This window comes from Trichoderma gamsii, assembly GCF_001481775.2.
Source record: "Trichoderma gamsii strain T6085 chromosome Unknown Scaffold_10.2, whole genome shotgun sequence".
In the NCBI taxonomy this organism is placed as follows: Eukaryota; Fungi; Ascomycota; class Sordariomycetes; order Hypocreales; family Hypocreaceae; genus Trichoderma; species Trichoderma gamsii.
In genome coordinates this window covers 427,194-453,847 of record NW_020171347.1, presented here as the reverse complement: position 1 = coordinate 453,847, position 26,654 = coordinate 427,194, and the positions used below count along the sequence as shown (strand labels likewise).

The following is a 26,654-nucleotide window of genomic DNA, read 5'->3' as shown; positions in this document are numbered from 1 at the left end:
AGGAGTAAATGAAGGAGTGCAGGAAAAGCTCAAGCTGTCTGCAGTAGGTAGGTACCTATTACTGGTTTTGGTTGTACGGCAACATTTGTTTGCTATAGAGGTACTGTAGTGGTAGCACCGTTCAGCCGCTCATGGTGCCTGTTTGCCAAGATTTTCTAGTCGCGGTCCGTCTTTGTGCATCAGTGGGCTGAGACAGAATCGTCGAGCTGAGCGGTAGCTGGAGATGGCTGAGGCCGAAAGTCGCATGTGTGGCTGAGGCTTTGCATCATATTGTCCCGGTCCATGCGCGATATTTTAGGCGCAACGCACGCACAGAGGGGTCGGTTCTAGAAGCGGTCGGCATGCACGAGTTTGCTTTTTTTCTTTTCTGATGCACTCTCCTCCCTCTATTACCCCCTCTTTTCCTTCTCTTCTTTTCTCCTTCTTCAAACTTTTCCCCCATTTACTCTCTTAAAAAAACGTAGCGCATAACAGCGTACACAGATAGGCACTTGAAAGTTCGCGTGCAAATTGCCTACTATGGAGTCATACGTGGGCTCTTCAGCGGCCCAGCTTCAACGTTCCTGTGGACGGCAGACAGCTTAAAGTGGTAGCGCCGTGATCAGCCCTGTCATTTTACACCAATCAGAAACCGCGGCTCCCAAGTTTAATTTCCCATTCCCCTGACGGCGGCGCGAAGGTCCTGCAGGAACAGAAAGCCTTCTAGACTAGCGGACAAACATCCCTGCTGGCCGAGACGTTACACGCTCGCACAGACTGCTACTTGCACCCAAGTGCAGGGGCTGCGACAGGCACATGTACCTTTTAGCAGTGCTGGTGGTGCTGGTGCTGGTGCTGGTGCTGCTTGTTGTTGTTATGAGTTAGGTATGAACTCAACTGTGCTGAAATACCGCTACGTACGGAATAATTGCAAAATACAGAGCACCGAAACACAAAGAATAGAAACATGTGTACGTCATGCAGTTGACTCACTGCGACGGCTTCCGTATCTCGCGAATTGAACCCTTGAGATGCCGCATCCTGGCTCATTTGCCTCCAATCTAAGGTCGGCCAGTCCACACACGCGCAAGTACATCTCGCTAGTGAGTACGAGGGCCTCCAGGCGCTTACCGGCCCAGACATGTGCCAGCTGCCAGGTACTGCAACTAGCCCTCTTGTTTGCAGGGGTCTGTCTCTAGGCAGAGAGGCCCCAGCTCCTCATGAAACCCACGCCCAGCTGTTCGCCCATATATCTCAGTCTGCGCTCCCCATCTCGTCAGATGGCCTCTTCTTCTTCTTTTCCTCCTCACCCAACGCTCCTTACACAGCCTTTGCAGCCCAATCCATTTGTCTTTACGACAAACAGTCACTCTTTACCTATTTGCTGTTTCTTTTCTTCATTCTCTTCTTTTCCAAACAAGTAAAAACAAAACTTCACTTCAACCGTCAAGATGCGATTCACTCTGTCTGTTCCCGCCTTCCTGGCTCTGGCCTCCACCGCCTTTGCCCAGACTCCCGACTTTGACCCCGTCAACAGCCCCAGCAACAACCAGGTCATCACCGCTGGCCAGCCCTTCACCATCCAGTGGGAGGCTCCCGCCAAGTACGCCGCCGGCACCATCTCCATCGAGCTGATCGGCGGCGCCACCCAGGGCACCCAGGTTCCTCTCAGCACCATCGCCAGTAAGTTGACTTGCACAAGAAAAAGGAATGACTTAGCGACTAACTTGGACACCAGCCGGCATTGCCAACAGCGCTGGCTCCTTCGTCTGGAACGTCCCCGCCGACCTGGGCGCTGATGCCTTCTACGGCTTCATCGTCAAGTACGAGAGCAACCCCAGCGTCTTCCAGTACTCCAACCCCTTCCACGTCAAGGCTGGCTCTGCTCCTCCTGCCAAGGACACCACCACCGTCACCACCTCCACCGGTGTCAAGACCGTCTCTCTGGCCACCCAGTCCACCTCGGCTCCCTACTCTCCTCCCGTTGTGACCTCGGCTCCTTACTCTCCTCCCGCCGTCACCGACGTTACCGTCGTTCTCAACGCCACCACCACGGTTCCTTGCAACGGTACCGTTGCTCCTCCTACTCTGACCGCTCCCACCACTCTCCAGAGCGCCACCCGCCTGCCTGTTCCTCCTAGCTCCCCTGTCTGGGTTCCTCCCGGCCAGGCTGTTACCACCACCTGGGCTATCGCTCCCTCTGGCACTGCTGCTCCCTCCAACCCTCCTGGCGTTCCTCTGCCTCCCCCCACCAACGCTGGTGCCCGTGTTGGCGGCAGCTCCTTCGCCCTGGTTGCTTCTCTGGTCGTGGCCTACTTCGCTCTGTAAGCGGTTGATGATGCTAGGATGTGGACATCATCGGGGGTTTACGGCGGGCCGTGGTACGACGCCTAATTTCGTCTGGAAGAGCCGACGGCTCTAATCTATTTTACTGTTGATTTGCACATAATTTTTTTTTTACTTTACTTGGAAAAGGCGAGGAAGATTGGTTTCGGTTTTTGAATCTCTCTATATAGAAAGCGCAGGGCACGACATCTGTTTTTTTCTGGGAACCATGTTGTTTTCGATGTAGGATATCTAGCGCCTGCGCGTCAATAGATTGGTTCTATCATTAATTGATAATGATTTTATGACCTCTACTTCGTATATGGTTTCAACTAAGTTTACTACACAATTTATCATTCAATACTGCCCTGCAATTTTAAGCCGCAAGTGAAATCGCATGTCATATGTCCTAGGTTGCATCTCACCAGTAAGCTGGTATAGAAAGTACGTGTCATATCTGTCTGATGCCTACAAGGGCCACCAGTCCTTGAATGCCAATCGCGAATTTCCCAAGATGGGTATAAGCGACGATCTACCTCTATCTTCCCCAGTGACGAGACATGGATAACACTGGGGTGTGTTTTTGGCGACGAACTCCCTCAGAAGGCAATTGATCGGCGGTGCGTGGTCCAAGACAAGACAATGACGACGAAGCGGATCGACGGGCACTACTAATCTGCACGGACGCGGGCGCGCACTGCAAGGGACAGCAGCTTATTTGGTTGCTTGGGTTATTGACCGAGATCTGAGATGTCCATGTCTTGGTGTTGTCTTGTCTAATCCGAAAAGTAATCAAAACCCAGTCTTACCTCCGAAGAGCCTCCTGTCAGACCGAAACAAGGTCCAGGAGTAGTAGTGAGTTTCCCTTTTCCCGCATTGACGGAAGAAAAATTGAACATTGACCCTGTGCGGCAGTTGTTTTTTTCCTTTTTCATTGTACTGACCTGCCCTGATGGGCATAACGCTGAAACGAAACGCCGTCGCGCTTTTGCGCCACGCGCATTATTGTTAAAATGAATGAGTGAAAAGGGGGGGAGCGCTAATAGAGTAGCATTGTGCTGTGCTTCTTATTTTCCCACCTTTTTTTTTGAGGCGTGGCGCGCTGCGGTTAGATTGGCTGACGAGAAGTGTGCCTCATTTCCACGATGGCTAAGTATGTACATGTATGTAGCTGGCTAGGTAGAGTTTGCTTTCACACGAGCGCTCTATTATTAATCCTCGTGAAGACAGAGGTGACTGCAGTGATTGGTCTGCTCAGCGTACCGACAGTTATAGATTTGATTACTGAGTAGCTTGACCAACAGTGAATACTACATCATCGCGTGACCTTGGTGAGATTTGCGTGCTCAATGTGAGCAGTATTCTGCTGATGATCCTTCTTGTTCATTAGCTCGGCGCCAAACAAGCACGTGTGTTATAGCTGAAATGTGCTAAGAAGCCGATTTGGGAGATGACTGAGCATCCGAGAGAGTAATCTGCCTATCCAACAGCCTCGCGATGGTTTGCCGCATGCCACTTTAGTATGTCTTCACCGAGAGGATAGCAGCCAGCAACCCGTCTCCATGCATGAACCTACCTCATGCGCATTTGACAATTTGATACTACCAACTTACTGGACAATCATTGGGTAAGCCGGGTTAAGTAAAGTAGAAGCTAAAGTGTCGTCGCATTGATACAGCTTGCCACTGCTCTCAACATTTCATCTACAGACCGCTGGTGGTGATAATGCCCAGCTTGAATAAGATGATGTCATGAGTTTGAGAGAGACAGAAGCCATTGTAATTTGACAATAAAAGCCCATGTGTTACACGCACATGGGTTTGTCGCATGGATTTGGTTTGCTATTGGAATGCTTCGAGGTGTTGGGTGATTGTGTTTCCATGGTGTGCATTCCTGTGCTTGGAGTAGTCTTTGAGATTCTGTCGCTGCATTGTCTTGGCATGAATACTTCCCTATTTTTAGAGAAACCACATGTGGCGTGATGGAAGTAGTACCTGGTAGGTAAATCTGCAACCCTTTACACGTATCTATCTTCACCAGCGTGCATGTGACATCGCTGCAAAGCTAGGTAGGGAAACACTGATAAGGGAATAGATACAGAGATCGTGCTTGATGTTCTCAATTAGCCTTGTGAGTATCTACTCTCCTCTTGAGAGACCCAGAATCTGCTATGTCAATCCAACCTTGTGCGTTTCACTCATAGAGATCTCATACAGATCCAATCTTTATGAGATCTATGTATCCGTTCCAGAAATGGCGCCTCTGCAAATGCTCATTCGCCAGAGCTTCGCTCCCGCTCCAGCTCTTAAAGGCCCTGAAGCGCTAGACCCGAACTAGTAAAGAGGTTTGGAGGGGCACCCGCCGCTGCCGCTCCGGTACGGAGCTCAAACGGCTTCAATTTTTTTTTTCTCTCTCTTTCATGTACGAGAGACAGAATGACGGCTAGATGTCAATCCCTCTCTTCCGAGTGTGCCATAACCTAGGCGTTGCTTCTCGCTCGTCTAGAACTCAACTCTTATACCGCCCAGTGCACACATTGCTTGTAGGGCTGTCAATTCCGATCTTACGGAGCCAGTTGCGCTGATGTCATAAAGGGTCGAACCTTGGTGGGGTCAAGATTCAAGAGTCATCTTTATCGCGATCAGAGGTGAGAAACCTGGTGGTGATACGCTGCAGTTAAGCTCTGTGCTAATGTCAGTCTCCCATTTCCAGCAGCTATTCCACAATGGCATCCGAAGTTGCGCCCAAGACCTGCAAGGTCATCACCGCCGAGACCATCGCCAAGAAGCTGCTGCTCGAGGTCAAGGACACCCTCTCCAAGGTCCAGGAGGCCGGTACCAGTGCCCCGACCCTGGTGGCATTCCTTGCAACCGACGACCCTGCCGCCGTCCAATATGCCGAGTGGTCCAAAAAGACCTGCGAGGAAAAGTGAGAATGGCAGTGCCGCATCTCGTAATATGCTTTCTAACAGCCTGCGTCTAGTGGCTTCAACTTTGAGCTCCGCAGAGTCGACAAGGATGTCATTGAAGAAGACATCATGAAGGCCAACGAGGAGGATGCGGTCGACGGCATCCTCGTATACTATCCCATCTTCCCCAAGAACCCTTCCCAGGATAAATACGTCCAGGAGACCGTCGACCTTACCAAGGATGTTGAGGGAATGCGCCACACCTACCTGCACAACATGTACCACAACATTCGCTTCCTGGACCCTCCTGAGAACAAGAAGAAGTCCATCCTACCATGCACACCGCTGGCCGTGGTCAAGATTCTCGAGCACCTCCAGATCTACAACCCCATCCTCGCTTATGGCAACCGGCTGTTTGGCAAGACCATTACCGTCATCAACCGCTCCGAGGTCAACGGTCGCCCTCTTGCAGCTCTGTTGGCCAACGATGGTGCCACAGTCTACTCTGTGGATATCACCGGCGTGCAACTGTTCACTCGTGGTCAGGGAATCAAGAAGATTCGCCACCAGGTGGAAGACAAGGAGGGCTGGGGCCTGGAGCAGTGCCTGCCTCTGAGCGATGTTATCATTGGAGGTGTGCCCGTTGAATCATTCAAGATTCCCACGGAGCTTATCAGAGAGGGTGCTGTGTGCATCAACTTTGCTTCCTTCAAGAACTTTGACGGAGCCGCCGTTAAGGAGAAGGCCTCCATCTATGTGCCATCAGTTGGAAAGGTCACAATTGCCATTCTGCTGAGAAACCTTGTCGTAAGTGCAATGTCTCACATGTCCTTTGAGAATGGAAATGTCATAGAAAAGAGCTAATTATTTCATAGCGTTTGGTTGCGAACCGTCCTCCCAAGGAAGATAAGAGCACCATCCAGGCCCGAACCGAAGCTTTTGCTGATGAGATCTGATTGCGGATGCAAAGCGAATAAAGCAAAAGCAGTTTCCTTTCTTCTTCTTCTTTTTTATTCAACAACAAAACAATAGCATATCAAAGTGTCAGGAAATAAAATGATTAAAACGACAAAGGGCGAGGATGGGAAAACATATTAAAAGGCGGGGAAATGAATATCATAGAATATCGTTCAACACTCTGTAGAAACAGATTTAAGTTACATCCCAATGAGAGTAAAATAGGGAATCCAAAAACTATCAGCATATGACTGATCATAACGCAAACTTTTATTAATCTCACAACTGTAAATACTTCGACAGTCTTGCATTGAAACACAAGCGCCCTCTTGTCTGATTAGGTGCCGGGCCACTTTGGTACTCTGAGCATGATTAGACGTCGACACACCCTTATGTCTCGATGCTTTCTCACTGAAGATAGGACATTATACCAATTAACAGGCATATAACGCAAATAGTTTTTTGTTCCTTTTTCTTTTCTTTGTTTCTTCTTTCCTTTCTTCCCTGGAATGAATCATCCTGATACCGCATACCCTCGCAAATCTCGAACTTCTTCTTGCCCGTTTGGTCAAGATAACCAGCGGTAGCTGGTTTATTCCAGCATCATACCTAGGTACTAAAATAACAACATTCTACTACTAATCGTGTTTTACGAGGTAGTACCCAATAGAGACAGGTTCGCCGCTTTTACATACCGATGGTCTCGACATTTGTTTTCCAATAGCGCTCCACAACACGTTTCAGGGCAGATGGACGAGGGGCGAAGCCCGTTTTGAGGAACTCGTCACAACTTGACGAAGTCATTCTTTGCTCTTTCTGCTGCCTCTGCTGCCTCTGCTGCCCCTTTTGCCCCTGCTGCTTTACAAGACATCTCATCCTTTTATCACATCATTGTTCTTATCTCTGTACGATGGATCTCTTCTCTTAATTAAATTTTGTAATTCATTGTCTTTGGTTCTTAGTCAGTGGTGACAATTCTGAACAGGCGGAGAGTATTTGGTGTTTAGCACTCTTTATGTTGGAGACGATGATAACGCAGGTCGAGGCCTCCAAAATCGAGCGGAAAGGCGAACACCAATACTCGGGAACGAACAATTACAGGTTAGGTGTTCATAGTTTGTCTCCGTAAAGCAATACACATAGCTCGGCCAGACGATGCCTCAGGCAATTGGAAAACTTGGAACCTTCTATACGACAAAATATATCTAGTTGGTTTACAATCTTTACTCTCACTTCAATAATTCCCTATTCCGTACTTCACTGTTTACGAGGAGAGGAAATGACATGATTTAATGGACCTGCACACATTGATTTTAACACTCTTAGTATGGAGATTAGTCAACATTTCTCTCCATGCATGTATGGGCCTATATTTCAACTCATCCACATGGCGGAGATGTCTTGCAGCATATTTGGTGGGTGTAGACCCAGCCAGCGGGGCCGAGGACCGACGCGGCTACGCATAGCCAAAATAGGTAGGAAATGAAACTCTGCAAAGAGGACAGAATGGCTGCTGCAAGTGAGCCGCAGATCTCCTATTGCTGACTTGCAGCGGCTCAGCCACTATCCATTGCTATTTTAGCAAGACAGTGCATTACGCGGCTTGGATAAATCGCGTATCGAGACCGGAGGCCAACAGGTTTAGCATTCACCAGGCTGAAGCAGAGCCCAGTGATTTGCCGGGTGTGGAATTACGAGCGTCGGGTAAAATGAGCATTATGCGGTCCTCCACATGACTAATTTCAATTACTGCTCTGCTTTTCTCCTTCTAGGCCTATTATTCCTGCGCAAGAATGGCAACAAAAGAAGCACAATACGAGGCATTGAATGGCGTCGTGCTTGTATGCAGCGAATAGGTAGGACCAACAGCAGATGGTTGTCACACTCTTCTTCATCGGCGGGACTGCAGTAGTGGAGCTGTGTTGCGCCGGTAAATACTATGGAGCACATGCTATTTCGCGTATGCGGGTATGGAGATGAGAGCCACCAGTCCAGAGTACGAGAAGTTGTATGTCGTGATATGAGGATACATTGAACGGCCACCTACTTGCTATCCCACCTCAGGTAGGCCGTGAACGGTGAAAACTCCATCACGCGGCACGCACACGCGCAGCCAATTTGCCGACATGTGCTTGCACCACTGGAGATGTCTTGGTGCCACCACTACAGAGGCCACAGAGCCTTGTAGCACCAACAGATCGTTGCATTCTGTTAGGTCGAGGCCAATGCAGTGTCGAGGTCGAGGACTCGGCCAGCCCGGGACCAAAAAAAGACTTGAAAAATGCCGCTTTTCACAAGCAGACACACAGACGCACATGCATCTCATCTCTGACACACCAGGCAGAAACAAGAAACAAGAAACAAGAAACAAGATCCTACTAAGCAAACAAAACGCATTGATTGATTTGCCAGACTCCGCACGCATGAGCAATCAACTCTAGCCCTCTTTCAGATCCGCGCCCTGAATCGCCCCGGCGCGCCACAGCGCCACCCCTCCAATTCAGCTAGATGCGTGGCCCTTTTGGGTGTGGACATTCGATGTTTCGCGGCCCGGGCCACCAGGCTTGCATCCTGTAATAGGCCTATTAGGTACCTGAAATCTTGTTTTTGGGGGGGAAGCGGGCGATTTTCTTCTTCCTCTCGTGACAACCTCTTTTTTCTTCTTCACCACTTCTAGCTTTTCTTCTTTATTTTCTTCTGGATCCTCTTTTTTTTTCTAATTGCCCGAGGCGATCCAGAGACGAAGCTCCGCTCGCTTCAGAGGCTGGACTAGCAGCAAGTGTAGATTCAGCCAAAGGTGGCCGTCGGCCGCTTTTAACGTCGCTCCTTTCTTGTCTCGCGGCGCGCCCCGGTCCACTCTCGCATCGCCGAGTTTTTGAACATCTCTCCCTTTTTCGTTTATTTCTACTTGGCGAGGCTGCCAGGGGCTCAGCCACGCGCGAAGCCGGAATCTCGATTACACTCGTTTTTTTCTCGTTTCCTTTCTTCTTTTTCCTCGTTGCTCGCCGCTTCGGATGCTTCTTTGTTAGACGCTTGAGCAGCAGATCATTCGTGGCCAGGCGCGGACGAACACGGAGACGATAAAGCGACAAGGCACAGCAAGGAGTACAGCGCAGCAAGGCGCAACAGCACAACAACGACTCGCTTCCATTGAGCTTGGCTGCAGCCGGCCGATCAGCCATGACGCTGCAATCCATTGTCACGAATCGCTATGACGGCCGACAAGACGCCCGCGGCATGGCCGTTCCGTATCCTCAACCCGCATCTCCGACCCTGACCAACCCGGACATGATCCTGCCCGACTACGATGAGCCCAACACGTATCACACCCAGGCGATGACGGGCCCGTCGCTGTGGAATAGCGGACACCACATCGAAGACGGATTCCAGTTCACGCAAGACTTCTACGCCAATCCCAACCCTCTGACAACGCCCATCATCTACGGCAATGGAACCATGCTTTCAGACATTGGCGAGGTCACCGAGGTGGAGAGCGTCGTTGGGCCGATTCCCTCGCGCAAGGCATCCCAGGGCTCGAATCACAGCTCCGGCGATGAAGGCCCTTTTCGAGCATCGCTGGCTGCGGGAAAGCGATTTATCCAGCAGCGACACCAGCAGCAACACCAGCAGCAACACCAGCGCCAGCAGCAAAGCGATCGCGAGCGCAGAATGTCCACCGACTCAACCAGCACAATCGGCCCAAATGACGGCGGCGCCTTTATCGATTTCGACGACTCCGCGAGCGTGGGCGAAGACAGCATCTTCCAGGGCGACGACGAGGAAAGCATGGCGTCCGAGTACGTGGAAGGAACAGCCGCCTCACACCACTTGCGCGCCTACGACCCGACGCCCGTGAGGAGACTGAGTGATGATGGGAATGCTCTTAGCAAGCGAGCGGAGATGATTCTCGCCAATGCTAAGGCGAGACTAACTGTAAGCTTGCGCGAAAGAGAACAAACGGCCTTTGGGAACCAGACTAACAAGCTTCTTTTCAGCATATGGAGGACAACCTTACCCGAGCCAGAACTTTTAGCTATTCATCTGTATCTGACGGTTCAACACCATCGCCTACTATGGGAAGGGCTGCTTCAGCGCTCCGCAGGCCGGATGTAACATCAGCTGCGACGAATCTAGCGAAAGCAGTAAACGAGAATGGTGCAATATCTGGGTCTTATGGAACATCAAAGGTGCCGGGCTATACACAGCGTTCCGCTAGCGCTCTTGGTTCTGCTGGTGGTTATCGGCGGCCTTTGCCTCAATCCAGAAGTATGGACGGCCTGGGGACCAGCGCTTCAGCTCAAGGCGCTCATGGGCATTTCAGCTACTATCAATCAGACGCTACTCTAGACGCTCTGACTGGGAATGGAGGGCAGCGAAATGGATCACGAACAACCACCTCAGCGAGCCCCACGCCGGGAGCCTTTTCTGAGCTCGGGTTGACTCGATCTGCCTCTGCATCGCAGATGCGCGACCTGCAGGACCAGCTGAAAGGCCTAAAGGGAAAGATTTCTACGCTGAAAGAGCAAGCACGTGCGGACAGCATGAAGCGACGCAGTCTTCAAAGCCTTCGTATGCCTAGTCCGTTTACCAACGCTACCTGGGACCCGAACTCTGCGGATGCGCGTGGCTTCTACAGCAGCGGGGAAGATACACCAACGACAGCAGAGCATGTTGACGGAAACTTGAGCAATAGCGATAACGACCATGCACGAAAACAGCCCGAGTACATAGCCGAGCCTATCGAGGAAGTGGAGGAGGAAGAAGAGGAGCAAGAGCGATTTCAAGAGCAGCACAAGGAGCACATTGAGGAGCAAATCGAGAAGCAGTACGAGGAGCAACACCAAGAAGAGTATCAGGAACCATATCAGGAGTTGTATCAGGAGCAAGAGGAGCAAGAGGAGGACAGTGGGGAGGGAGAGGGAGGTGAGCAGGGAGTTAGAGTGGTAAGCGAATACCCTCAAACCCCAGAGCCAGATGAGCTTTTCTCGGAAGTCGAAACCCCCAAGATTCGGGCAATGGCCAGCACATTGAAACTGGACCAACAACAGGCAATCAGTGGCCACCGGAGCGCGTCACCAGCAGAGAGTGTCGCTACCGAGTACACGGAGGTGGAGTCGAGCCCCGAGGCTGCTCACGACGGCTATGCGAGCGAAGGCGAGGAGTCGCTGTATCACGAGTCTTTCCAGCAGCCCATCTCTCACGAAGACCGCGAAGATGCCTTTGATTACGAGCACTTCTTTTTGCACTCTGCCATGAGCACCATGGCGGCCCAGCGACTGCGCTCAGAAAGTGTGAGCTCTGCAGAGTCGGCAGAGTCGGCACAGTCGACAGACTCGGTGGAAACAACTCGCCCAGCAATGCCGCACAGGCGGAGCAGCAGTGCGGATACGACAGCATCTGTGGACACGTTTGCAACGGCAGCTGAGGGACTGGACAGTCGTAGTGCAACGGCCCAGGGTGGGTTCAGAGTCTACACGGCGGCCGACTTGTTTGAAGATGCTCGGCGAAGACACGCCCATTCGTTTAGACACTCTTCGGTGAGCAGCAGCGACGAGACTGCTTCTACGCTTGGGACACATCAAAGGAGCAGCACGATGACGACGCCTCGGCCAACAAGCAACAGCTCCGTCAACTCTATGCACCGACCGTCGCATTCGTCTTTTGAGTCTATCGGAACGAACCGGAGCTTCCCACTAATCAGCAAGGCCAAGCTCAACGGTGGTATCCTGACGCCTGGCGGCTCTCCTGACCAAGGGCTGAAGAATAAGATTAGAGACTCGCTCTTGACCGAGACGTCTAGCATTTACAGCCAAACCAGCAGCAATGACCGAGGCGCACAATCGCCTGCACTGCAAGTCCTGTCCAAGGATGTCCAGGTGACTGTTGAGAAACTGGTCGCAAGCATCGGCAAGTGCGTTTTGGCACTGGGCGAGCCCGATGGAGCCAATCCAGGAGGCCATGAATTGTATAAACGCAGGATCGAGATGGCTCTTCGCGTTCTTAACGGAGAAGCTGATATCCCTTGAACAGGGAGTCAGATCTATTTTTTTTTCCTTTGTTCTTTTTCTTTTTCTTTTATTAACGATTGCGAAATATTCGACTTGCGTCTCTGAAGCGTATATTTGAGACACGCACCTTTTGGAGGTGGGATAAGGGGGAGTGGACAAACTATGATTTTAATGCTTTTCCGCGATTGCTTATAGCGCGGACAGCTTATGCCTTCGATACCCTTTTCTTCTACGTGTTCCTTTTACTTCTTTTATAATTCTCTTCTTTTGCTTTACATTTTTTTAGTTCTATTAATCTGCAAGATTGCTATGCAGCGTGTGCGCTGGTTATTTTTTTCTTTCATTCTCTCTTGGGTTGGGGGCTGGACTCTGCGTATTGGGATGAATGGGAACGACGACATGGTAGCGGAGGGAAAGGAATTTTGTCTTTGTAAACGACTGGCTTAGAATGTAAAAAGAAAGAAAACACCGTGAATACAACTATCGTTATTTATTATTCCTCTTTTGGTCGTTAAAGAAGCTGCATACATGCCTGCAATTAGTGATCCATTGGTTCATATGATTTGGTCACGACCCTTAAAAGTGCTTGAAGGCTAGCGCCGACGCTGGAGCATCACATGCCAGCACTGCGACCAAGAGCAGAAAAAAGGCTAAAAACCTCCAGCTCTTTTAGCACGGGAAGCGGGCTAAATTCACGCCACCGCGGCGGGCGGGGGTCCTTTGCAAGAGTAAAAAGTCCCTGAAAAAAACAAGGAACAAGGAACAAGGAGCAAAGACGCCGAAAGACGCCAAAGGCCAGTCATCCATTTTTTTCCCAAAAAGCCAAAACACAAAGAGAACGTGGCCGAGCATCTTCCGATTCGAAGCAACTCAAACCTGTGACGAACCAACGAGACGGGAGAGACGTGAACACACGGACGGGACTGGACAGAATCAGAGCCAGGACAAGCCAAACAGGGGCCTTTCTTTTTTTCTTGCTACCTGCTATCTTATCACGGATCCTTGTTCAGTGATTATTTATTTATTTATTTTTTTGTTCGCACTATTAGCTTTTGAACGAACGCGACTTGCCTGCCTTTGTGCGCTTTTCACTTGTCTTTTTTCTTTGCTGGCGGGATTTTGATAAAAACTGCTGCTTGAGCTCGTCGCATTTCGTCATTTCTTCTTCTTCTTTCATCGCCGACAGAATCAACGCCTTTTGACGAACACGTTACTGTCCATCGGTCGCTCGCAGCTCTCTACCCGCAGATCTACACCACCAAGCTTTCTAAGCATCGTCATACAAAAACCTACCACCAAACAACATCATCATCATCACCACAAACCGCCCGCCATGGACGGAACCCTCGCCACGCAGCTCCTCGCCTCCCTCCTCCCCGCCGACATCGTCGCCCTCATCGACACGCACATCCTCTCGCCGGAATCGCCCGTCCAGGCCGTCAAGCGCACCGCCCTCGCCCAGGCCCGCCGCAGCGCCGACCTCGTCCTGCCGCTCCTCCAACCTCTCTTCGACCGCGCGCTGGCCCTCCTCGCCGAGCACCAGGGCGCGCTGGACATGCTCGTGCCCCTGGCGGTGCTGCTGGCGACGCTCATCATCCTCAACTGGGTGCGCCGCATCATCATGTGGTGGACGCGCCTGGCGTTCCGCGCCGTCTTCTGGGCGGCCTTTGCGGCGCTGGCGGCGTGGGTGGTGAATCGGGGCGTGCTGGTCAGCGCGAGGGACGCGGCGGTGCTGGGGGCCAAGATTGTGGGCTACATTGCCGTGCTGAAGGACGTGTGGATGGCGGAGTATAAGCGGTATGAAGGACAGGAGGCGAGTGGGCGGTGGGACGACTATGCGGCGAGGAAGAGCAGTAGCAGCAGGGCGTTTAATGCGCAGGCGAGGAGGTAATGGAGGAATATGTCAACAAAACCAGTCAAAAGGACAAACAAACGAAGAAAAAAAATAACAAAGTCACGAGGAATTATGATATATGGGACATTACGATGCTATCAGGGCTGGGCTGCATGTCATAAGTGACGGGGAACAGAGTTTGGGCAGATCACGGGCGTATAAAGGGTGTTTTTTTTTTTGTTTAACTTTGCATAATTGGGGAAATTATTTGTTATTGTTAATTGTTTGTTATCTTCTTGATATCTTTTTTTTTTTTTTTTTCAAATCGTTTTAGCTAAATGCGAATACCACAAAACGCCGTCGCTATGCAAAATATGCTCCCAACCAAACTGTATCAAAGCAGTTTCTTTTCCTCTTTTATAACCTTTTTCCCATTGCTTTTAATCAGCTTCATCGTACTCCTGCTCGTCGTCGGGCTCTTTGGGGTCCTGAGCCTCGTGGTACTGAATGCAGTCGTCAATGTGGCTGAGGATGCCTCCCACGCTATCTTCGTCCGTGACATCTAGCTTGAGGTAGTTGATCATGCTGAAGCTCTCAATGAGGCCGGCCACAGCTTTGTTGAGGCGGCGGAAACTGGCGCCCTTCATGACCTGGGTCTTTTCGTCAGGTGGTGCAGATTCATCGTCCTCCTCGTCGGGGCCTTCGGTAATTCTTCTGCTGCGCTCTAGAGGGTCGTCCTCCAGCAGCGCGACGTCAGGCGTCAGGAATCGCTTCAAATCCTTCTTCTTCACCTGGTCTTTGATGAGGTCCATCTTGGACAAGACGTTGATGTGGGGTACCTCAAGCATGAGCATGGCGCTCATAGCACTGAGGGTACCAGCAAAGAATTTGGCCCTGTCCACCACAAAAGTAGCCTCGAGGAGATACACCGCCGCAAGTCGAATGTCCAGAGAGCCTGAATTTGTGAGGAACTTGACCAGCGTCGGCAGAATGGGGATGTGCGTGTACAGCTCGATCTGGCCGGGCATGTCGATGATGATGAGGTATTCTTCCGTAAGAGAGTCCAGCGCCTCGGTCAGCCAGTCGAGGTTTTCCATGAGGAACTCGAAGCAGTAGATGAGGCCGCCGTTGGGGCCCAGGCCCACCTCTTCCATGGCATCCTTGAGGGAGATGAGCTCCTTGATGTCGAGGTCGGGCGTGTGCTCAAACGACTCGGCGGCGGGATCGAGGTTGATGTAAAAGGCTGAGCGGCGGTTGAGGTTGAGGTGGGTGATGAGGGCGGCGGAAAAGGTGGACTGGAGGAAAGGAAGTCAGTTGGATGCTCTCATGCCAGAACAGTTGTGCGCGCTGTCGCATAGAGCATAACGAGCGAGAGCCAGATCCAAGATGATTCATTCATCGGAAACATATCGGAAGGAATTCCGATATCCAGCACCAGGGAAGCATCGGCGCAAACACAGCATCAGCAGCACCCATGCCCGTCCGACCTCTTGCTCTCGACTTGCTCACGCACGCCGTAAGCCTGCATTACACGAAACGCACCTTTCCTGCGCCTGCAGGGCCCATGATCATGGCGCCAAACTTGCTCATGATTGCAGCTGCTGATTTACCCCAATATGTGATTTCCTGTTGTTTCCAGTCTTTGTAATAGCAACGCTTGATGCATCTACTGCCTGGCTAAAGCTCGGTATCCGCAGAGGGAAAAAAAAAATTAATGACGGAGCTTTTCCCAAGCTGCTGCCCCTCTATTGCTATCGACAAGCAGCTATCTCTTTAGTGGGACCCCGGGAACTCGCTGGGGGCCAGACATGGAGGCACGTTGCGCGCCAGCGCTTTTCGGCGACAAAATGAGATTGCGAAAGGCGGGGTTACGGGAGATATCGAGTGCGTGTGCGTGTACCCTTGTGTGAGGTCTTTATCATTGAATCTGACAAGGAGCAATGTGTTGAATATGACAAGGAGCAGCACTTGCAGGCCTGCAATTTGACACACTGTGGTAATACATTAGTTGGCAATTCCAACGAGATAAAAAGCATGTGGGATGGCGCAATTTCTGTCGCAAGTGCTAGTCAGTCCTAGCGCGGTACCGGCCTTTTGTATTAGCTCGGCAAGCCATCAGAGGTTCCTCTTTAACTAAGCAGCACCAACTCAGGTACGCCGCCGCACGCGCGTGGACTAGACGGCCTTTTTTTTTTTTTTTTTTTCCCTTTCCATTCTGGTTGGGGGAAGGGTTTGCGAGACTGGCACACCATCTCCGCGCGCAATTAGCACCCGGATGGGACCGAGACATTGTCTCTCAAGAGGTCTCATCTGCGAAGAGGCCGATTTATGATTATCTGAGTCACACATAATAGCTAGTAGTAATTGACATCTTTGGCTGATTTATATGTACCTGCTGGAAATCGCGACAACTCCCACGCCATTTGCACAATCCCTTGCCAATCTCAGATCCTGCAGTATTCGTGTTCGCTCCTGTATGACTCTGCTGAAAGCGGTGGGGCCATCGGTCACTTTCTCTCCATCCTTCTAAGACTGTGTGCATTTGGCCGTTCTTGGACCGCCGCCCCTCCATAAAAATCAATCCATCCGCCGCCAATTTTTTTCCTCTTGCCCTCCCCTTTTCTCTCTATTCATTCTTCCTTTCAGCGATTGTCTGTCCTCGTTTCTCTCTCTCCCCATTCATTGTATCATCATTCTCTTTTCCTCCCCTCCATCCACACAACCGCCACAATGTCCGCTACCAACGGCGTCCCCAAGTCAGGAACTTTCCTGTTCACCGTAAGCGCGCCCCAATCCCAACCGGCGCATCCTCAGCTGCTAATTCGCTCTCACAGTCCGAGTCTGTTGGCGAGGGTCACCCCGACAAGATTGCCGATCAGGTCTCTGATGCCATCCTCGATGCCTGCTTGTCTGAGGACCCCCTCTCCAAGGTTGCTTGCGAGACCGCCACCAAGACCGGTATGATCATGGTCTTTGGTGAAATCACCACCGGCGCCAAGCTTGACTACCAGAAGATTGTCCGAAACACCATCAAGGACATCGGCTACGATGACTCCGACAAGGGTTTCGACTACAAGACGCTCAACCTGCTCGTTGCCATTGAGCAGCAGTCCCCCGACATTGCCCAGGGTCTGAAGCTCGACCAGGCCCTCGAGAGCCTCGGCGCCGGTGACCAGGGTATCATGTTCGGCTATGCCACCGACGAGACCCCCGAGCTCTTCCCCCTCACCCTCCAGCTCGCCCACAAGCTCAACGCTGCCATGTCTGCTGCCCGCCGTGACGGCTCCCTGCCCTGGCTGCGCCCCGACACCAAGACCCAGGTCACCGTCGAGTACAAGCACGACAACGGTGCCGTTGTCCCCATCCGCGTCGACACCGTCGTCGTCTCTGCCCAGCACTCTGCCGACATCACCACCGAGCAGCTCCGCAAGGAGATCCTCGAGAAGATCATCAAGACCACCATCCCTGCCAAGTACCTTGATGACAAGACCATCTACCACATCCAGCCCTCTGGCCTCTTCATCATCGGTGGCCCCCAGGGTGACGCCGGTCTGACCGGTCGCAAGATCATTGTCGACACCTACGGTGGCTGGGGTGCCCACGGTGGTGGTGCCTTCTCCGGCAAGGACTTCTCCAAGGTCGACCGATCTGCCGCCTACGTCGGCCGATGGATCGCCAAGTCCCTGGTCGCTGCTGGCCTCGCCCGCCGTGCCCTTGTCCAGCTCTCATACGCCATTGGTGTTGCCGAGCCCCTCTCCATCTACGTCGACACCTACGGCACCTCTGACAAGTCTTCTGACGAGCTTGTCAAGATCATCCGTGACAACTTCGACCTCCGACCTGGTGTCATTGTCCGCGAGCTGGACCTGACCCGCCCCATCTACCTCCAGACTGCCAAGAACGGTCACTTCGGTACCAACCAGTCTTTCACCTGGGAGCAGCCCAAGCAGCTCAAGTTCTAAGTCAACTAGCTGTTATCTACAACTGCATACAGAGTATTCAACAATCTCTGCTACATGATCTACAAAGCGATGTGTGCTTCACATGTCGATTATTTCATCAGACACATTTAGGCGGCGTACGGTTCTCAACGAAACCTGGAGGCTTTCCCATGGCATTTTACGGGAAGGCGAGGTGGTTTCTGGCGTAAATTCTTTTTTCTTTGTTCTTTTTATTATTATACATATACCAGGGTCTTTGGGGGACACAAATGGGGCGTCTTTCAACAAAGACAAAAGTTATGGGTTATTTGCATAGACAGCAACAGGGTCACGTCTGCAAAACGGGAAAACAAAATGCACACTTATGAGCTACGCTAATGATGGGTATAAACAAAGATCTGCGTACCGGCGTTTTCGGGAACCAAGAAGAAGTTCAACATCTTTCTTCCCGAGTCTCTTGACCGAGCTGCTGAACATGCAAGTCAGTTGTCGGGGTTGGAAACAGGAGAAGCTGGAAGTTATCGGAAGGATATCATGACTTTTTATTTAGACATGAGACTTGACAATAGAGAAGCCCGATGAAGGCAAACATTTGCCTTGACAAACTTTGTGCCATGCTTTTGAAAGCTTTGTGAGTGTATTTGAAAACTTTGTGAATGTGTTCATTGTCCTTTTATATCCACGCCTATGGATAGCGACGCAATGGGGTGATTGCGTTTTCAAGAGCCTGAAAAGAAGAACAATATGTTAGTTGGTATCGTTCTGTACAGTGAAAACTGGAATAAGTGTCCGATTTTATTAATCTAGAATCTCTCCCCCCACGGACACCAAGATGTAGGGCCTGCCGCTTATACAGTGCGTATAGCATCATAGCTATTGTATTATTTAACAGCATGATGATCTTCTAACTTATCCAATACAATAATAAATTCCTTAGACCACAACACTGCAATACTCTCAAGCTCAAGTTAGACACAATTAAGTTACCCCTCGTCTTATACAGTCCGGAAAAAGTTAGCATAAACTTTCAGGCACTGATATGAAACATGTCACGTTTGCTTTGCTGGGCCTGAAAATCTGCTATATATCATAAAGCACCCCTTTGACCTCTGATATAAATATATTAGAAAACATAAAAGAAACCAGAGTATATTATCTTACGCACCCCTTAAGGCCTTACCCTTGTCCGAGCTTTAATAGTCCAACCTCTCAAGCCTGGTAGAACTGACCTCGTTTAACATGTCCATATATAAGCTTTGTCATATGCTGCCTTCCACCGATGACTATATGCTGGTTCGCAATAGTAGAAATAGAACCGATTTCATGCGTAACTAGTCTGGTCTATACAGTTGGTCGATACTCTAAAGGCAGCCAAACCACAGGCTTATCATCTTTTATGATCCATGGTTTATCAGAACTTATGCCATAGTCATGAAGGTCCGTACCTTATGATAATCTTTCACGTGGCATCTCTATAAAAGACGCATTAAGCCTAGAATTCTGAAATCGGTAACAAGACTCGAATTATCTGTTGCATCAGAGTTTAGGCATTGACTAGTATATACAGTCAGCAGACAGGCGCCTGGGTTTGCGACCATACTCTGACTGTGTTATCGTGTGAGGCTGAGGCGAGCCGCTGGCCATCGCGCGAGAAGAAGCTGAGATTACTCCGTCATTATGGCACCTATAGAGTTTGCAGGCAGGCACTTCCGCAAGTTCTCAGCTAAACTGCCTGCGCCAGTGGAGCTGCGGTCTGGGACGCTGCTGGATGGCTCTTGTATAGTCTCGGCTATTGGAAGCATGACTTCGTCCCTTAGCATGCACTGTATGCTGTAAGCAGGTCCATCCCTCTTTTGCTAAATCGATCAACAAAATAAGAGAGAGAGAGAAAAAATAGACTGTCAGTTTTTGGCCGCGCCAATGGTTATGATAAGCCTGATAACGAGTCGTAGCTGGGTCTCCCCGTTAGAGTCGTGGAGATCTTGGCGCTCAGATTGTAAAAGGACGTCCATGTCTATGGTACAATTGCTCCACAATCCCTATGGTGGGCCATGGGTCGCTGAGTTTAGGTACCCCTCATTGGGCAAGCAAAAGTGGGATTGTTCAGAGGGGTTACTGTATGACTCCGTTCAATTACCCAAATCGGATTCGTGAACTTGATCATGGCTATTGATACAGCCTTGGTGCGGTTCTGTACAGTCTTTAAGTGAACGGAAAACAGACGCCCCCCAAAAAAGTCAACAGAGCATCCTGTCTACGATGATCCCCAAATTTCGGTCAATCACCATCATCTCGTCACCCTACCATGTTGGCATCCCCCAAGTGGCTGTCGGGGCTGGTCCGGCCCATCTGAAGCTCCGCGGACTCGTCAGTACAATTCGAAAGCGTGGAATTGAAGTCGGCGAAGTAGAAATACCACCAGTGCACGACCAGTTCGAAGGCGACATAGCACGAAGTTTTGAGGTGTTCCGAAGAACAGCCATCTCTATTCGGCGGGCACACGAACAGGCATCCTTCCCCATCGTTATCGCGGGTAACTGCAGTTCAAGCGTGGGTGTACTTGCTGGTATTTCTGCCACGTTGGGAGATTCCGACAAAACGCTGGCTTGCGCTTGGTTTGATGCTCATGACGATTTCAATACCCCTGATACTATTACCAGTGGATACTTTGATTCCATGCCAATCGCGATGATGGGTAATCTTTGCTTCAAGTCGATGCTTGCAACGATTCCCGGGTATTCCCCACTTGACTTGAAGCGGCTGATTCACGTTGGCATGCGTGACGTTAATGAAATTGAGCGGCAGCATGTGGAGGAAGCTGGCATATCAGTAATTTGGGGAAATCCACGGGTTAAAGTCGACTTTAACAAGCATCTAGCGGCAATGATAGCTGACAAAAAACTCGAGTCTCAGCCATCACTAGTCCATCTTGACTTGGACAGCTTTGATACTTCCATTGGGAAGGCAAACAGATTCGCGGCCCCGGGAGGTTTGCAAGAGGCTGATATGCGTGAGTGTCTTTTAACGCTGGCAGAGAAAACAGTGCCTATGTCGGCGACGATTGCTTCGTTTGACCCGAGCTTTGAAGGTGCTGATGCTATTGCGGATGCAATAATTCGTTGCGTATCAGTCTTTGTAGACTCTTTGGTTGCTAAGTGGAAGATATTGGATACGCAAGGGTAGATCTTTTATAGAATGCGGCTGGGTTGTGAAAGAAGGCAATGGAAACTATTGCCACATCCAAGTTCAACATGTATAAATATGTTCTTCGGTTATGCGCTAAACGTGAGGTGGTTATTTAAGCCCCAACTCTCATCACAGACTGAAGAAGTTTCCCTTTCAAGCACAACTTAGACAAACTGCACGGAAAGGATAAGCTTGGGGTTCACCATGCCAATGGCTTGACGGAATCATCGTTAGTTCATGTCAGTGCCTGGGAGTACAAGCACATCTAGAGCCAAAGTGGAATTCAGCTTAGATGGATAATTGTCAAACGAGTTATTCTAGTAATGCTTGTTACAATATATAATCTGCACTGTACTAGCCACAAGCCCTACATCCTGGCCCGTGTTGAAAGAGATGCTAAACAAGTCGGATACTGTACGTACTTATTTCGGTTTTCTCTGTAATTGAGAATATATCATCAATTCATGTATAACTACTCACACCCCATGATGCCATTTCCACAGTCCACCGCTACGCCCCGCAGTGCTATTGCTGTGGAGGTTTATGGACATATGAATGAGCGTGGAGGTGGATTGTGCGTTGATGCTAGACCTCTTTTGAGGTGAATTTGCGCAGAACTGCTTCTATTATACATAAACTGAAGGCTGAATAGGGGAGAATTGCAGCTGGAGAGCTGGCAAGCCACGTAAGCCGTGTGTGGATATATCTCTGTCTAACAAGAGCCGTATAACCAGATGCAGTTTGCCTGGCTTCAAGAACAGGTATCTTGGGCATGAATACATGAATGTAAAGGAGCCTCCGTGCACGATCTGATAAAACATTTGCGCACACGCCAATGAGATTTCGTAGAGGAGTCGCGTGATAGGTTCAACTGAGACAGACAGCTTACTAACTAACAGATGAAAAGGGGGGTGTAAAGCTCACCGACTTCATATTGGGTTGTCAATTAACCTGAAGAGTGCGGTGGAATAGAACAGACCCCCAAGGGACGGAGGCTGAAAGCACAGATGCTTTGTCGCTGTTTGTTGTTATTGTTAGGTATGACGTTGAGTCTGTGCGAGGAAAGGGCGTGCGTCTATCATTTACACATGGTCTTTATTATTTACTTCCATGCTTTGAGTTGATGATTGACTTGATGGATTGTATTATTTGGACATCAGCAGTGGATTTGAAGCTTGGTGTACGGCGTAGTTATACTCCATTTAGAGAATACGTTGAAGATTTTCTTTGAGGATGATGACCGTTTATAGAATATACGTCAAAAACTCTCATTGAGTTATGGCTGTCAAAACATTTCGGACTTTATCAGCCAAAGATAGCTTTCTCTTTCTATAGATGGTTACATCAAAAGGTTGGACGTGTAATGAGCATGATGGCTTTCAGAATGATGCCCAAAGGTTTGTACGATGAAGAGAACATGAATCTTTCCATATTTTAATAGCAATACATCTTAAATAATACTGTAAAGTATCCTCGATCAGCCAGAATGCTCTCCTCTTGTGATATGAGTTTCAATATTCTCCAACATTGCAACAGCCATGGATCCCCTAAAACATCTCGAGTCGGACACTACCAATTTCTTCACCTCGGTGGGCATCACTCGCCAGGCCTGCGACTACTGGCTCCGCCGCTTCTATGCAGGCAGCTTCACGCCCCTCCCCGAGCAAAGCAACAGCCTACTCGGTCTGCGTCGGACAAGACCAGGATCGCATTTTGCAGTTTCGGCTCAAGTCCTCTCCTCTGGATGCGGATTCCATCAACTTGGCACAGCGAATCTATGGATCCCGCGTCCCGGCTGTTGTAGTCGAGGCCCAGCTGGGTGATGACGACGGTGAGACACCGCCAGTGCTGGTTTATTCGATAGATTGCGTGCGCGGGACTGATTTCTCGTCGTTTTTGTTGTATCGTGATGAAGCTATGCTCACGTCGATGGAGAGGAACGCTGCTTGTCGTAGAAACCTGACGAGAGATTTTGCACAGTAAATGTCTTCTTCTTCTTCTTTTGTCTTTCTATAAAGTTATTCTTGAATGGTTCTTGACTAAATCATCACAGTTTCTTCGCTGCAGCATGGAACTCCCCTAGACAACTCAGTGAAGAAGACCACGCCTTGGACAAACAGATGCATATTGACAATTTACAGAGCCTATTATGCTTACCAGCAGAGTTCCATCCCATTATCCAAGCATGTGTCAAACAGATATATGCCATCATGCGCCTCCCCATGGTGGTATACCATACAAACCTTGCCAAAGAAGATTTCACCGTAGATCGCGAATACCAGCTCGTCGGCATCTTGAGCTGGTCGAGACTAGCCATTGGCCCCTTTGGGCTCAACCTCCACAGCCTCGAAGAAATCTACGGCCACTTTAGTTTGCAGTATGGACGATCCAACTTTTCTGACCACAAGGACTTATAGTGCTTATTCTGGGATTCGCTTTCGAGGGCGGTGGGCGGCTTGACCCCAAGAGAGACTCGTTCCATCAAAGTGACAATGATTGTCGGGTTTTTGCAGCGTTGGGGACTTGCGTGGAAGCTTGCTACGTATCCCGGGCCGGAGCTTGCTTCGACTGTTGACGAGATTTCCCATACTAACCTGGCGGTGATGAGGTCCTACCTCATTGACCCGACGACTAGATTTGAAGGTGTAAAAGAGCTATTGGTGTGATTGTTAAAGGGAAAACTGATCTGTTTGCGATTGTTAATGTGTTTCGTAGCATGTTCATGGGAGTCAAAGGAGAGTTTGCAATCAATTAAGTAGCTATTAGAGTTTGTTTTCGTTTTTTTATCTGAATGTTAACATGCCAATGTAAGAGAGAAGACTCTCTACTTGGTGGTGGCTTGAGTATGATCTGACACATGCGCTTCATCTATAAACAGCAAACCGTCCATAACTTCTATCTGGAGATCTCTGAATCGCCAAGTTGATATAGTTTACTGTGTCCAACCTAAAATTTGCGTAGACCATTATGGAACTCTGTGTGAATGCTACACTAGGCTTTTATACAAAGTAAGGCAAGCTATACCGAATATCACAGGCAAACGGTTTGGCAAGAAAGGGGGATAGCTGACTTAACTCTATTTATACTCAAGTAACATAGTTGTCTCCCGATGTTAGGCAACTAGTAATGTAGATTATGCCATGTTGAACCCTTTAGAGAGAAACCGACAGCATCTACCCGTTACGGAAACGGCAAAAGAGATCCAGATTCCCGGGACCGCTTGGCGATGAACCCGTCGGCGTCTTTAGAAAAAGGCGCAGTTTGACGAGACCCAGAGCAGTGGTAACTCTAGACGCATACGCGAGAACAAGACAAGGGGGGTGAGAAACTTGACGTAGAACGAAGAATGGGCGTTGACTTGTCTTGTTCAAAAGCTAGCCTGTCTCTCTCGTCGGCAACGAAACCCGGGTGTAGGTTAGCGGCGGACGTAGAGGCCGTGGTGGCTTTGAAGTTTTTTTTTTTTTTTTTTCGCTGTTGGTTGTTGTTGGTTTTAGTAGATCTTTATGCGAGATGAATGAAGCTATCCTGACTTGGCCGAAATAACAATAGCAACGCTAACCCCCAAGCCGTGGGGGGTGGTTTGCCGTTTGTCGCAACTGTAGCCGCTACCCGGTTTCCCGCTCAGCCGAGATTTGACGGCTGGGATCAATTCGCCGATGTTTGTTCCTTATTCTCTTTGGAAATTTGTGTTCTGTGGATTTCGTCTGTCTTCGGGTGAACGGTTGCCGCCATTGTTGGGTGTTGCTTTTGCTTACATGAGGCTGTAAGTCGTACAACTCCCACGTATAAGCAGTAGCTCACCGACTACAATGGTGCATATCAGCTGGAAAAGACACCTGCAAGATTGCTTCGCTTTGACCCGTGGCCCGCATGCCATCCCGAAAACTTGCATGTAATTGATCTCAGCTCTGGAGTCTCTTTTCTCAGCCGTGAAATATCCTACCCCATTCATTGCTCGTTCAGCCTTTGAGCAATAACTGTTTACTCAATCATCACCAATCAACTAGTCAGAATAGCCGAATCACCTCGCATACGTCAACACTAGCCTCTGTCCAAGAACGGCATCTAGCACGATTCATAATGGTGGCATATTCGAAGTTCCCATAGCTGTGGTAGAGACGGCGTCCTTCTGTCGATCAACCGAAAAGCGAAACCATTCCTTTCTGTCGGCCCCGATGGCGTCTAGAGTATGGACTACAAACTACGCGAGAGAAGAAGAACATTTGGGGGCTATTCACACTCCCCCCACCTCAGTTGTATGATTTGATTTCTTCTCTCCTTTGCTTCCCTATTCCCAGTCAAGCCACTGCATTGGCGGCAGAGCTAGTGGTCGACGGTGTGTATCCCATACCGTGGCTGCGGTGCTGGGAGGGGCGTCAAGCACCAAGAAGCTAGTTGTAGTTCAAAGCTTCAACCAACAGAAGCTGGCTAAAACATATTGATTGATTGATACATAGGCCCGCGAGTGATTGATTGATTGATTCATGTTAGATGAGCTAGTTTTGGCTAGTTGGTTGGGCGGCTAATTATGTCATCGGATGATGAGCTGATGAGCTGACTTTAGGCATGGAGTTCTTGTTAGCTGTTGTTTGATGGAATAAGTCACAGCCAAACAACACAAAACACTCATCACGCTGAGGCTGACGCCTGTTTCATCTTGTGTATCCAACGACACCAACACCACTGCCTCTATGCTTCTCCCCTGACTACCTAAATAAGAAAGAAAACAAATGATGAGATGGAAAATAATGGAAAAAAAGTCAAAGTCTATCACATTGACAATACTAATATCTCTCCTTCGGAGTCCGGAGATCGACAAATAGCGCTGATCCGGATCCCGCTGCCCTCGGAACTTCGCTCATATAACGCACGTGCTCTGCCACATCACCGTTTCACCCTTTCTATTGATATTGACACCCTTCAAGATCCATATATTCACACAATGATCGTAAATAAAAGCTTTCTGACGGACCCTCCTTCCCGAGCGCGGCGATCCGTAAACGAGGAGCGCAGAGCGGCTGCTGGTTCGTGCGGGCAAGAGGCTCGTGGAAATAATACTAATGAGAATAGAGCGGGGAGGGAACACCGGAGCTGTATGTTCAATTTCGGATCCGAGCAACGGCTATGTAATGCATGTACGCACAGACTTGGTGGTGGCATAATTGTCTAGATCTCAGTTATAGGAAAAGGGAGGGCCGCGATATTGAAGCCACATATGATGCCGTCATATAGAGTGAACAAGACGTGCTAGGATTAGGAAAGACGATGTAGAGTGATGGTATTTTGATAGGTTTAGATGCGTTTTTGGTTAGTATCTCTCGAAATTCATCATTCTGTTGCCGAGCTTGTCATCTCACTATCACAAACATTTGTCTGCTTTGATTTCAAAAATAGAAAGAAGATCAGCACATAAGACCCCTTATATCAATGCACATCAATGAGGATGTATCCATTGGCTACTAACCCAAATTCTAGGGCTATCGGCGATTTATCGGTGTGTTTCACCCCAACTGCTA

The 26,654-nt window shown here is 49.6% G+C and overlaps 9 protein-coding genes across 9 annotated transcripts; 7 read left to right on the top strand and 2 right to left on the bottom strand.

Annotated features, from left to right (window-relative positions):
- Positions 1 to 1,430: 1,430 nt before the first annotated feature.
- On the top strand, positions 1,431 to 2,307 carry TGAM01_v203757 (hypothetical protein; the record flags this gene model as incomplete). The annotated part of the gene is made up of 2 exons (XM_018803929.1): positions 1,431 to 1,662; positions 1,718 to 2,307. 2 exons carry the CDS (start codon positions 1,431 to 1,433, stop codon positions 2,305 to 2,307), a joined length of 822 nt encoding a protein of 273 aa, XP_018662980.1.
- Positions 2,308 to 2,842: 535 nt separating this feature from the next.
- On the bottom strand, positions 2,843 to 3,203 carry TGAM01_v203756 (hypothetical protein; the record flags this gene model as incomplete). The annotated part of the gene is made up of 2 exons (XM_024549276.1): positions 2,843 to 3,049; positions 3,114 to 3,203. The coding sequence occupies 2 exons, from the start codon at positions 3,201 to 3,203 to the stop codon at positions 2,843 to 2,845; spliced, it is 297 nt and encodes a 98-aa protein (XP_024405981.1).
- Positions 3,204 to 4,750: 1,547 nt separating this feature from the next.
- TGAM01_v203755 (methylenetetrahydrofolate dehydrogenase (NAD+)) lies at positions 4,751 to 6,168 on the top strand (the record flags this gene model as incomplete). The annotated part of the gene is made up of 5 exons (XM_024549275.1): positions 4,751 to 4,846; positions 4,899 to 4,951; positions 5,017 to 5,232; positions 5,287 to 6,019; positions 6,088 to 6,168. The coding sequence occupies 5 exons, from the start codon at positions 4,751 to 4,753 to the stop codon at positions 6,166 to 6,168; spliced, it is 1,179 nt and encodes a 392-aa protein (XP_024405980.1).
- A 3,181-nt stretch (positions 6,169 to 9,349) lies between these two features.
- Positions 9,350 to 12,195, top strand: TGAM01_v203754 (hypothetical protein; the record flags this gene model as incomplete). The annotated part of the gene is made up of 2 exons (XM_018803931.2): positions 9,350 to 10,102; positions 10,165 to 12,195. 2 exons carry the CDS (start codon positions 9,350 to 9,352, stop codon positions 12,193 to 12,195), a joined length of 2,784 nt encoding a protein of 927 aa, XP_018662982.2.
- A 1,315-nt stretch (positions 12,196 to 13,510) lies between these two features.
- On the top strand, positions 13,511 to 14,068 carry TGAM01_v203753 (hypothetical protein; the record flags this gene model as incomplete). The annotated part of the gene is made up of 1 exon (XM_018803932.1): positions 13,511 to 14,068. One exon carries the CDS (start codon positions 13,511 to 13,513, stop codon positions 14,066 to 14,068), a length of 558 nt encoding a protein of 185 aa, XP_018662983.1.
- Positions 14,069 to 14,451: 383 nt separating this feature from the next.
- Positions 14,452 to 15,601, bottom strand: TGAM01_v203752 (GPN-loop GTPase 3 like protein; the record flags this gene model as incomplete). The annotated part of the gene is made up of 2 exons (XM_018803933.1): positions 14,452 to 15,306; positions 15,554 to 15,601. The coding sequence occupies 2 exons, from the start codon at positions 15,599 to 15,601 to the stop codon at positions 14,452 to 14,454; spliced, it is 903 nt and encodes a 300-aa protein (XP_018662984.1).
- Positions 15,602 to 16,741: 1,140 nt separating this feature from the next.
- On the top strand, positions 16,742 to 17,973 carry TGAM01_v203751 (ethionine resistant-1; the record flags this gene model as incomplete). Its single annotated transcript, XM_018803934.1, has 2 exons — positions 16,742 to 16,789; positions 16,846 to 17,973. 2 exons carry the CDS (start codon positions 16,742 to 16,744, stop codon positions 17,971 to 17,973), a joined length of 1,176 nt encoding a protein of 391 aa, XP_018662985.1.
- A 2,238-nt stretch (positions 17,974 to 20,211) lies between these two features.
- TGAM01_v203750 (hypothetical protein) lies at positions 20,212 to 21,135 on the top strand (the record flags this gene model as incomplete). Its single annotated transcript, XM_018803935.1, has 1 exon — positions 20,212 to 21,135. The coding sequence occupies one exon, from the start codon at positions 20,212 to 20,214 to the stop codon at positions 21,133 to 21,135; it is 924 nt and encodes a 307-aa protein (XP_018662986.1).
- Positions 21,136 to 22,773: 1,638 nt separating this feature from the next.
- Positions 22,774 to 23,555, top strand: TGAM01_v203749 (hypothetical protein; the record flags this gene model as incomplete). Its single annotated transcript, XM_018803936.1, has 2 exons — positions 22,774 to 23,117; positions 23,192 to 23,555. The coding sequence occupies 2 exons, from the start codon at positions 22,774 to 22,776 to the stop codon at positions 23,553 to 23,555; spliced, it is 708 nt and encodes a 235-aa protein (XP_018662987.1).
- Positions 23,556 to 26,654: the final 3,099 nt, after the last annotated feature.